Genomic DNA, 12,079 nt, shown 5'->3' on the forward strand with positions numbered 1-12,079 from the left:
CTCTCTGTGTGTTACCTTGCCAGCATATTCAATGTGCTGACCCGTTTCGGGCTGCAACGTTAATGTTGCAGACTTTTCAGACGACGATTAAGGAGTTTTTAGGTCGTGGTTCTATACTCAGTGACGCCGTTGGAGTTGATGGACTCACTTATCTTCCAACCCTTCCGCTGTTATCGTTATTAGATGGCCTTAAGCCATACTTATTGTAATAAGTTCTCTTTTGAGACACACGGTGTAATAAGTGTGTGATTGCTACTCTGTTATAAATCCTCCGAGTACTGTGTGGTGTCAGCATTACTGATCCAGGGATGACACCGGAGCACAGAGATCAGACTGTTTGAGGTCTGGTCGCTACACGTTTCTTAAAGTTTAAGTCCTAATCCAACTAGGAAAAAGGAGGGGAGTCCTACTCCCGGTGGGAGTAGGACTCCTCCGGCGCGCCTCCTCCTATGGATGGCCGCACCCCCCTTGCTCCTTTATATACGGGGGCAGGGGGGCACCCCATAGACACAACAATTGATCATTGATCTCTTAGCCATGTGCTGTGCCCCCCTCCACCATAGTCCACCTCGATAATACTGTAGCGGTGCTTAGGCGAAGCCCTGCGTCGGTAGAACATCAACATCGTCACCATGCCGTCGTGCTGATGAAACTCTCCCTCAACACTCGGCTGGATCGGAGTTCGAGGGACGTCATCGGTCTGAACGTGTGCTGAACTCGGAGGTGTCATACGTTCGGTATTTGATCGGTTGGATCGTGAAGACGTACGACTACATCAACCGCGTTGTGCTAACGCTTCCGCTTTCGGTCTACGAGGGTACGTGGACAACACTCTCCCCTCTCGTTGCTATGCATCACCATGATCTTGCGTGTGCGTAGGATTTATTTTTTTGAAATTACTATGTTCCCGAACAGCTCCGAAGGGGTGGCTGCGTGGTATTGCCAGAGTACCTACACCACCTTCTATCAAGGCACACAAGTGGCTCATTGAACCTGCGGGGATAGAGTAAGTGCCTCTCAATCATATTTTCAACACATGACAACATTTTTTATTGTACACATGCCAATTCTTTGATTCTTTTGCAGGAACTGGATCCTTCACGGAAAGGGTAGTAAATCGAACGACTTATCACTATTTTGTTGAAGGAGTTTTGGCCGGCCTATTCTACCCGTGGCCAGATAGGGACCCGGAGCTGCAGGTTTTGGCCATGAGATGAGCCCACTACGAGGCTTCCAGCCACACAGAGTACGGGACGGTCGCTAAGGTCGTGATCATCAAATTTTGGGTAAGTTCTCTTCTGAATCACTTGTCTGCAGTTTTGTTCATAGTTTATCATTGAATCACTCAACTCAAGCCTTGTTTGCTTCTGCTTTTATGCATGATTGCAACAACTCTATAGAGTTCTTGACGAGCACATGGCCAGAGCCGGTGTGATCTTGCCGGCGGCTATGAAGAAGAAAGCTCGTCAGTTGCAGTACGAGGTGCGCTAGGTTGCCGTCTCGCACTACTACCACACCTACCTTCATTAAAAGATGAGCAAAACTAAAGCACAGAAGCAACGACTTGCCTTGAACAGGGAGCAATTCGTGAGGGTAACTATTACTAACTTTTCATTCCAACATATAAGAAGTCAATTTAATTGTTTCGTGCTCACATGTCATGCTTCCATTATTTAGGTTATTCCTCGTTAGTGCTATGGAAAGGATGACGGATGGGAGAGTTTAGTGGATAGGTGGCTCGGCGACGATAAAGAGTTTGCTGCCAAGAGCAGCAAGGCCCGGGCTAACCGTGGAAAGGATGGGACACACGGCCAAGGAAACAGGAACCAGTGGGGCTTCAAGGCCATGAAGGTATATCTATATGCATGATGCATTTTTGTTCTTATTTTTACCGTCATGTTCTTATGTATGGCTAACTTTTGTTTGACGTTGCAAGAGCACAAGTTGAAGAGGCCGCTCTCAGACATGGAGTCGTGGAAGATGGCCCATGAGCGGAGTGATCGCAATACCGGTGAGTTCCAGTACTATGGCAAGACCGAGGAGCACCTGGAGTCTTACACTCAGCAGTTTCAGAGGTTGTATCCACCTGGTTCGGATGCTCCCGACGTCATTCAGTCTTAGATCGACGACACAGCGGTGGTGGCCATCCAGTCGATGTCCCTTGGCCGGCACCTTTGTTTCGATGGCTTGATCACTCCTTCGGTCTCGTACACACTGCTTCGGGCTACCAACCCAAGCCCGTTAGAGAGTACGGGGCACTCGCAGCCTCCCTTAGCCCGCCAGCATGTTGTAAGTACTTCCCCCTTATCTTCTTTCTCTCTAACTTTCTCAGTTTATTTTCAGCATTGCCCACTTAGAAACAACCTAAATTTTGTAGGCATATAAGGCCTTTGTCGAGCATAGGAATCCTGAGGTGCGGGAGTACTTGCAACGAGTGAAGTCAAACGATGATTACAACTGTTAAATGACGGCGGTTAGTTTTGTCCTCTTGAAACCAAGCTAAAATTTGCACTTTCATTCCTTCTGACCTTCTAGTTTGCTTGTTTAACTAACATCCAGGCAATGTTGGCGTCTTGGACTAACCACACGGATCCACCACAAATGGGACCCCCACCACCACCTGCTGGAGAACCCCCACACGTGCCCACGTTTGATGAATGGGTGGCACTAGGCAGTGAGACTCCGATTTGTACATTTTTCCCTTACAATCTCTTCATTCAACACTATTATATCATATTTACCATTACAATCTCTTCTCAAACATGTAGGGGACCGGCGGCTCGACTCTAGTCACTATGATCTGGCAAGGAGGTGGCGGTCTTGGCGGTGGTTGTCTTGCTTGATGTCGATTATGATACCCGTGCCTGTGGCCGTCGTACCATATTTTTCATGTTCCTACTTCTTAGTTTCTTTAGATGATGATGTTCCATGTCTTGCAATACTTATGTTCATGAAGTTTCGATGATGATGATCTTTAGATGATGAACTTGAGTACTTTAGATGATTATGATGATCTTGAGTATCTTTAGATGATGAACTTGATGATGATCTGTCATATTTCTGTGTATATATGGATACTGTCATATTTTGTGTCTTTGAATGCTGTCAAATTGAATGAAAAGAGAGAAAACAGAGAAATAAAAAAACAGAACAGAACTACGCTGACGGCCTCGCCGTCGGCATAGCCTTGGCCAGGAGAAACCAGGAGCTGCCACATGGCACTGGTATGCCGACGACCAGGCTGTCGGCATACCCTGCTGCCAGGAGCGCCCAGCGACTGCCGTGTGTCACTGGTATGCCGATGGCCTGGCCATTGTCATAGATTTGATCTATGCCGACGGCCAGTGGCATGCGGCAGCCCGTGGTTGGCCCGCGTGTTTGACGGCGCCGTCTGGTGAAAATCTGCGCCGATGGTGTTTGTATGCCGATGGCCGTACGGACGCCGTCGGCATATACGCCTATGCCGACGGTCTGACACAAGTACGCTGACATTATCTACGTCGACGGGGATATGCCGACGGTGGTCGTCGGCATAGACCTAGGCCGAGGCGATGGGCCTAAGCCGACGGCCGACAGCCGTCGGCATAGTGTGTTAGTCCGGTAGTGCGGGTTCCATTGAATGGATCTCGGAAAGTCATTACACAAAAGGGAACCACGATGTTAAGAAAAGTTGAAGAGCTGGTTGATCCGCACACTGGCAATGGGATCAGGGCATGTTGCGGTCCATTTTCCTTCCTGTAGATGTCCATAGAATCCTCCAATTTCCATTGCGAGTGGAAGTGGTCGAAGACTTCATAGCATGGCATTACAATCGTTTAGGCACATCTCGGTAAGGGTGGCATATCATTTGGAATTTGAACATCAATTTGAGCATCATTGGAACCGAACCAATGGGAAGGGAAGCCAAGTACATGACAGTTGGAAGTATGTTTGGGCTTTCCGCGTTCCGGGAAAAGTAAAACACTTTATATGATAAGTTCCGAGGGGAGTGCTGCAATGCTTTGGTACCTTAGTTGGAAGGCACGTTCCTGTGTCGTGTCAATTCCTGATCTGGCACATAGGGTTTGAAGATATCCAACATTGCCTATTTACCTGCAGTCGAGCATTGGAGGTTTGGGTTGAACTTGGTCTGAAAGAAGAGATCCAAAAAGCAGTGGTAGAAGACCGCTGGGGTTCAGTCAAATTGGACGCTCTTATGATTCGACAAAACTATATAAGTGAGCTACCAATGGCCGAACTTATTGCAGTTGGTAGCTGGTTTATCTGTTGGTAGCGATGACAATTTGTCAAAGGCAAAACAATCCGTCAACCAGATTGAATGGCATTGTCCATCAAAGTTCTAGCAACAAACTTTGTCCGTGCTGCAACTCATAACCGACCAGTGATGACACGTGATCACATGTGGCCACTACCAAAGAGAGGAATAGTTAAATTCAATGTGGATGCACCCTTTTGTGTGGATGCATCCTTTTGTGTGGAAAATATGACGGGAGGTACAGGTTCAGTAGCTCGCAATGACCATGGCGAGTTTGTCATGGCAGCCTCATGCTTTATACCGCATGTCCCTTCTGTGGATATCGCGGAAATAATGGCTATTCACAATGGCTACTACATGGCAGCGAAGATTGGGTGCAGCTCACTAATCATCGAATCTAATAGTTTGGTTGCTGCCGATCCACTAAATCAGGAAGAGTATTTTGTAGCGAAAAGTGGCTGTGCTTTTGGAATGCAAAGAACTGGTGCTCAACTTGTCCGTGTTTGAAGTTATAAAATTATAAAATTTTCTCGTGAAGGTAATGGAGTAGCGGATAGCATTGCAAATTTTTTCCATAGTAGTAGATTTTTTTTTTTTTGCGGGTGATAGTAGTAGATGTTCTAACGTTGGGGATTGTTCAATCCCGGATTTTACTTCTCACCTTACTGTGAATGACCTTTCTATTGTTTGAGAAATAAAGTCCTTTTCCTGTGAAAACAAAAAGAAGGCCCGGCCCCTTCCTCTCTAGACCGTGCGCAAGGTGAAATGAGTGTAAGCTCCCAATTCATCCTGCTATTTCCTATGCTCGTGATCCGATCGATCCCCGGCTATGGCTGCTTGCTTAGCCAACCGTCGTCGATGAAGCTCATGTCCACGAACTTCTTCACCTCTGCCTCGCTGAGATGCTTCTCCCATGACACTCTCCCGGCCATGTCTGACCCGGGGCCGGTGCACCCAACCTCTGCGAACAGGACATCGTTAGTATCGTTGCCGGCGTACCAGGGAGTCCACCCCTGCGGGACGACGATGTTGGACATGTTCACGTGGTAGTAGACGACCGTGGCGTATTTGTTCCACGCGCGTCCGAGGTACTGGCGCCCGGTGCCTCGGAGCTCCTCGCCCTTGAACACAAAACCGCCGGGGTCACCGGCGTGGAGCCTGGCGTGCGCTGTCACCCACCCGGCATGGCGGCCGGACCGCAAGGGTATGTTGGACACGACGGTGCAGCCGTCGTAGATGGACCGAGCGTAGCCGAAGATGAAGTCGACGCCGCCCTTGATGAAGCATTCACGGAAGTAGTGCCGGCCGGTGTTGTCGCAGAGCGTGTCCTGAAAGCCGTTGAATGCGCAACGGTGGAAGGCGATCCGGTCACCGTCGACCAGCGCGGCCAGCGCCTGGGTGGCGTTGCTTTTGTTGACGCCGTTGTGCGTGTTGGTGAAGGCGATGTCCCTGGCAACGAAGTCGTCGGCGTAGACACTGAAGGTGGCGGTCTGGTACGTCCCCATCGCGTCGGCGCCGCGGCGCATCAGATCGTCGGTGCTGCCGTGGGCGTTGTCGTCGAAGTAGACGACCGTGTTCCAGGGGCTGTCCCCTTCCATGAAGATGTAGCCTTTCTCCCTTGGGATGGTCACCTTCTCCCTGCATGCACCACGTATACCATCATAACCATACTTGCTTACCACATCATGAAGCAATACCGAACTGTGTAGCAAGACGAACCTGTAGCCCCCTGCCCGGACGTGGATCCTGACCCACTCGCGGTTGCCGTCCGGGACGAGGTTCACCGCCGACTGAATGCTCCTGAAATCTCCTCCCCCTTCACTGTCCACGGTGATGGTCCTCGACACCGGCACCGGCGCAGAGCTCCACGCCGGCCACCGGAGCACGAGCATGAGCACGACCGAACTAACAGTACGGTGGCACTCCATTGTTCCTACTTACCTATCTTGGTCGTTTTGCTATCTGGAGGGCAGTAATCGATCCCATCACCGTTTGGCTGGTGATTATATACGCCTTAATGTACTACCTCTAAATGAGTAGTATGAAAGGAAAAATCCATGCAAAAAAAATGAAGGGAAACATTACTGTATAATTTTCTGCGCTGGCAGGTATTAAATTTTTTTAGTACAAGGTATTAATTTATTTTTACCATATGGGAATATATCTATTGATTACTGTACAAAGTATAAACATGGCGGTATTTTATTAAGAAAATGTGTGGCAATATGGTGAGAAATGGGTGGTTTCGATTGATCTTGAAGCAGCTCTATTTAGAAATGAAGATTTCGAAGAAAATCAAGCTACCACTTGCTGGATGGATTTTTTTTCTTCTTCCATACTACCTCCGAATGTAGATATACATAATATAACTTGTCTTCGTAATGCCTCATGGTGCAGCATGACATTGTAGTAGGAGCTCAATCTGGTGGCTTGGGGTTTTCCAACATAGGAATGGGTCCTGAAGGACCCAGCAACTGGATTGAATAACAAATGTTATTATGGGACATCTATAATACGGACCCCGAATAAATAAAGATTTACTAGCTAGGCCCTTCATTTTACAAAAAGGACACCATATGAGAAATAGATTTACTAACTAGCCCATTCATTCTCGAGCCATTTCCGATCTCGTGAACATGGCGGATTCACCGTCATACTTGCACATTGTCTTCATGCCCATACGCACTTGTCACCGTGTAGCTACTTGTCTTCATCTTGGGGAACAAGGGGAGTGGGGCATCACTAACTTGTAAATCAAGACCGAGGCACAAGGGATACGTGACTAGCAAACCAGTGTCTTGCGATCAACCCAGAGCAATCTCAAAGCTTGTTGGAGAGATAAAATGATTGGATCTCCAATGACCCCAACCTTAGATGGTCGCAAAAAATATATCATTCTTTGGGGCAGGGGGGGGGGGGGGGAACATTTTTTGTTACGTATCGAGAATGACAAACTGTGTAAGGTAGGTGGTATTAATACACAACAAGTGTCGTACTACTGTCATGACATCAATTGCAGTGACGAAGCATGATGAGACAAAGGGGGTTGAACGCATGTTTGTGATCACCGGGAGAACATATATATGATGGTGACGGTAACTATGGATCTAAAGTGGAAGGAGGAGGATGAGAAGTGGGAGGCGAATATGAAATTGCATGTTTTAAGAATGAAAATGCATGGTTACCAGCAGGATGCATTTGTGGTTCTTCACTGAGAGGATGTGTTTTGGTTGAAGGGACTAGATCTGTTGTATGATAGTGTTTTATCAGTCCCACATGAGACACAACACAAATAATGTGGTGCTTAGACCTGGACATGTCATTTTTTCACAGGAGGGCCATCTTTCTCTAGTATGTTCTGGTCCTATCATCCCTTATTATTGCTTCATATATGCAGATTTTGTTTTCCATATGGGGTACATCTTTTCCTAGTTTGTCTGATCTCATCATGCCTTTTGTTTTCTTCTAGCATTGAGTTCCATGTTCTCCCTTTTTTGTGAATAGTTCCATGCTCTGCCTTGATTCTTACCATCTTTTGCCACTATAGCTTCTCCTATCTGTCAGCCACCACAGTCCTGTGCTCTCTGGTATTTATGGCCATGCTATCAACTAACACTAGCCTTCCCTTGGTGTGAACTCGTTAAAGTGAGACGAGAAAGTTCTAGCGATAAGATCAAGTTGACGTGATTAAGCAATAGTAAGACAAGTTTGTAGTTGAGGAATGCACATCTTATATGGCGAGTGACGTGACCAAGTTTGAGTAACTCGTTGCACTTCTCGATGACCAAGACATGCCTATAAAAAGCATCTGAAATGCTAAAATATATGTACATGTTCTAAATTTGTCTAGAGTGTCACCAAAATTATGTGGTTTCAAGTGCACCATCTCACTCTAAACAACTCAATCAAGAGCCGATTGGGAAACAAACCTCCTAGTATTAAAAATATATAATCAATTGTCTTTGTAAGATAAGAACAAACAACCTCTAATAGTGACCACTACAAGAAATATATTAATCTATGATGGATTTTTAGTTATTTTCTCAGACACTGTCATAAATTGGGCTAAATTTGTGAAGGTTTTTAGATTTCCATCTCACACATATCAAATGTGGAGTCAGGGGGGGCCATTTGTGTAATGATTTTTATCAAGAAATTGTCGTAGAATACCACCAGACAGGCCATGGCATGATAAAGCAACTAAGGCCAGCCCAATAAAGATTTGTTTTTTCCTTTTTCTATTTCTCGCTTTTAGTAAAAACTATAAACTAACATAGTCTTGTAAATAATCTTATCTTTCCAAAACTATAAAAAGTTATGTTTAGACTCACAAAAAATATGAACAATATATGAACATGTCTATTAAAATTTAAAGACTATGCCAGACCTGAAGAAATTTGACTTAAATCAAAAAAGGGAGGGCACACAGTTTTCCCACTTTTCACACTTTTTGTGCCATTTGCACACACAAGTGAGCAGGGAACAAGAAGACAGGAACCTCTCTAGGCCTGACAAATGTTGATGTTGTGGTGTCAAGGGTCAGGTGTTTTGGCGCATTTGCCGCCGTGTGCCGTGATCAGAGTGGCACCTTCTTGGCAGCATTGGCAGTTGTGTTCAGTGGCATTGAAGATCCTACAAAAATTGAGACTTTGGCAGTGAGATAAGCTTTTGCGCTTGCAGATTGCAAGGTGGTTGTTGAAGCCATCCTACAAAAATTTAAAGACTATGCCAGATCCTACAAAAATCTCTATATTCAGATTAAAATTGAGGCTTGCAGATTAAAATTTAAAGACTATGCCAGATCCTACAAAAATCTCTATATTCAGAGGAGGTTTGTAGCATCGGGTTGCAAGGTGGTTGTTGAAGCCATCAAGCACTACACAAAAAGACACTTCCGTGATGATACATGTTTGTCACAGTAAGTCATGTTTTCTGTCATGCATGTACATCCATGACAATTTTATGACAGAATCGAGATAGTCATACCTGTGCTGTCGTAGAAGTGTTCCATGACATTACCAAAATTATCATCACGGAAGTGTCAACTTCCATGACGATAAATCGTGCGTCATAGAAGTGCTTTCGTCAAGGGTGACCGACACGTGGCATCCACCGTAACGGGTCGCCGTTATGCTATCGGGTCCGGTTTTGGAACCGATAACCCGTTAACCGGCCGGACCAATGAGGATTTTCCACGTGTAAAATTGTCATTGGCCGGAGGAAACACGTGTTGGCTCACCGTTGGGACAGATATCACCCATTCATTGGACAGAAGGCGCCTATGATACGTCGACACGTGGCACGGCTCAACAAAGGCCTATATAGGTTAAAAAGGCCGGCCCAGTCAAAGGCCCATAGTACTTACTCAGGTACTAGTGGGCCAGCCCAATAACGGCCTATTTAATAAGGCCCATTTACGCCCCGAAGGCAGATTTGGCCCGTTAATTGTTCGCCGAATATTTGGGCCCAATTACAGCCCAATGACTTTCGGCCTATTAGAGGCCCGATGTAGACATGGGCCCATTTCAGCCCGGTGTGTCTTTCGGCCTGGGAATGGCCCATGCTGCCCATGGGCCATATATGGTCCGACGCTACACCCGGCTCACTGACGGCCCGTGATAAAGGTGGGAACAGTTCAGCCCAACGTGACTTTGGGCCTGTTAAAGGCCTGTCGTATAATTCGGCGCATTGATGCATGTACTAAGCTTTCGGCCTCTTAAAGGCCCATGATATCAGTGGGCTAACTCAGGCCCGAAATATGTTTCGGCCTGGTAATGGCCCGCCATATAACTAGGCCTAAAAAGGCTCGGTCTACCTTTCAGCCTGCTGAAGGCCCGTCGACGACTAGTGAAAATTGAGGCCCAACATGAATTTTGGCCTGCTAAAGGCCCATGGTTTCTTCTAGGCCGTAACAGGCCACCAGAATATTCATCCTGTTAATGTCCAAACACTACATGGGCCAAACTAAGCGTTGGATCCACAAAAGGCCCAACTAAAATTTGGGCCGAATATAGGCCGGAGTAAGTTGTGGGCCTGGGGCAAAGTGTGAAGGCCCCAATGGCCATTCGGTCCCAAGAAAGTTGCAGGCTGGCCCAATTGTGGCCCGTAAAAAACCAGGACCGTTAGAGGTGAATGTTTCGGTCTGGTCGACTACATCAGATTTTTTTCACATAGCGAATGATGGCAGTAACTAGTAGGAATTAATAACAAACCTATTCTATACAATAAAGAAATTACAACATAGTAACTTAGAATAAACCTACACTATACAATAAAATATTTATGGTATATTACATCCACTGGGCATCAAAGTTTGCCACCAGTGATCATAAAGCGCAACTGATACGTCTCCAACATATCTATAATTTTTGACTGCTCCATGCTATATTATCTACTATTTTGAGTGTTTATGGGCTTTATTATACACATTTATATCATTTTTGGGACTAACCTATTAACCCAGAGCCCAGTGCCAGTTTATGTTTTTACCTTGTTTTAGGGTTTCGAAGAAAAGGAAAATCAAACGGAGTCCAATTGACCTGAAACTTCACGGAACTCATTTTTGGAAGGAAAGAAGCCCAGAAGACTTGGAGTGCGCGTCGGGGGATCTGCGAGGAGGTCACGAGGCAGGGGGTTCTGCCACCAGAAGCCTCCGTAGCCACCGAAAGACAATTTAGACCCGTTCCGGCACCCTGCCGGAGGGGGAATCCTTCTCCGGTGGCCATCTTCATCATCCCGGTGCTCTCCATGACGAGGAGGGAGTAGTTCTCCCTCAAGGCTGAGGGTATGTACCAGTAGCTATGTGTTTGATCTCTCTCTCTCTCCTGTTCTTGATTTGGCACGATCTTGATGTATCGCGAGCTTTGCTATTATAGTTGGATCTTATGCTTCTCCTCCCCCTCTAATCTCTTGTAATTAATCGAGTTTCCCCTTTGAAGTAATCTTATTGGATTGAGTCTTTAAAGATTTGAGAACACTTGATGTATGTCTTGCCGTGGATATCTGTGGTGACAATGGGATATCACGTGATTCACGTGATGTATGTTTTGGTGATCAACTTGCGGGTTCTGCCCATGAACCTATGCATAGGGGTTGGCACACGTTTTCGTCGTGATTCTCCGGTAGAAACTTTGGGGCACTCTTTGAGGTCCTTTGTGTTGGTTGAATAGATGAATCTGAGATTGTGTGATGCATATCGTATAATCATGCCCACGGACACTTGAGGTGACATTTGAGTATCTAGGTGACATTAGGGTTTTTGTTGATTTGTGTCTTAAGGTGTTATTCTAATACGAACTCTAGGGCTGTTTGTGACACTTATAGGAATAGCCCACCGGATTGATTGGAAAGAATAACTTTGAGGTGGTTTCGTACCCTACCATAATATCTTCGTTCGTTCTCCGCTATTAGTGACTTTGGAGTGACTCTTTGTTGCATGTTGAGGGATAGTTATGTGATCCAATTATGTTAGTATTGTTGAGGGAACTTGCACTAGCGAAAGTATGAACCCTAGGCCTTGTTTCCACGCATTGCAATACCGTTTACGCTCACTTTTATCATTAGTTACCTTGCTCTTTTTATATTTTCAGATTACAAAAACCATTATCTACTATCCATATACCACTTGTAACACCATCTCTTCACCGAACTAGTGCACCTATACAATTTACCATTGTATTGGGTGTGTTGGGGACACAAGAGACTCTTTGTTATTTGGTTGCAGGGTTGCTTGAGAGAGACCATCTTCATCCTACGCCTCCTACGGATTGATAAACCTTAGGTCATCCACTTGAGGGAAATTTGGTACTGTCCTACAAGCCTCTG

The 12,079-nt window shown here is 46.0% G+C and overlaps 1 protein-coding gene across 1 annotated transcript; it reads right to left on the bottom strand.

Annotated features, from left to right (window-relative positions):
- Window positions 1-5,082: 5,082 nt before the first annotated feature.
- Window positions 5,083-6,183, bottom strand: LOC125541050 (probable pectinesterase 66). The gene is made up of 2 exons (XM_048704541.1): window positions 5,975-6,183; window positions 5,083-5,893 (listed from the first exon to the last, which is right to left on the bottom strand). Exons 1-2 carry the CDS (start codon window positions 6,181-6,183, stop codon window positions 5,083-5,085), a joined length of 1,020 nt encoding a protein of 339 aa, XP_048560498.1.
- Window positions 6,184-12,079: the final 5,896 nt, after the last annotated feature.

Source organism: Triticum urartu, chromosome 2, assembly GCF_003073215.2.
Source record: "Triticum urartu cultivar G1812 chromosome 2, Tu2.1, whole genome shotgun sequence".
In the NCBI taxonomy this organism is placed as follows: domain Eukaryota; kingdom Viridiplantae; phylum Streptophyta; class Magnoliopsida; order Poales; family Poaceae; genus Triticum; species Triticum urartu.

Coding starts and splice junctions, on each gene's coding strand:
- LOC125541050 (XM_048704541.1), bottom strand. CDS start 6,183: ATGGAGTGCCACCGTACTGTTAGTTCGGTCGTGCTCATGCTCGTGCTC. Junction 5,894..5,974: donor GTCCGGGCAGGGGGCTACAG/GTTCGTCTTGCT, acceptor TGGTGCATGCAG/GGAGAAGGTGACCATCCCAA.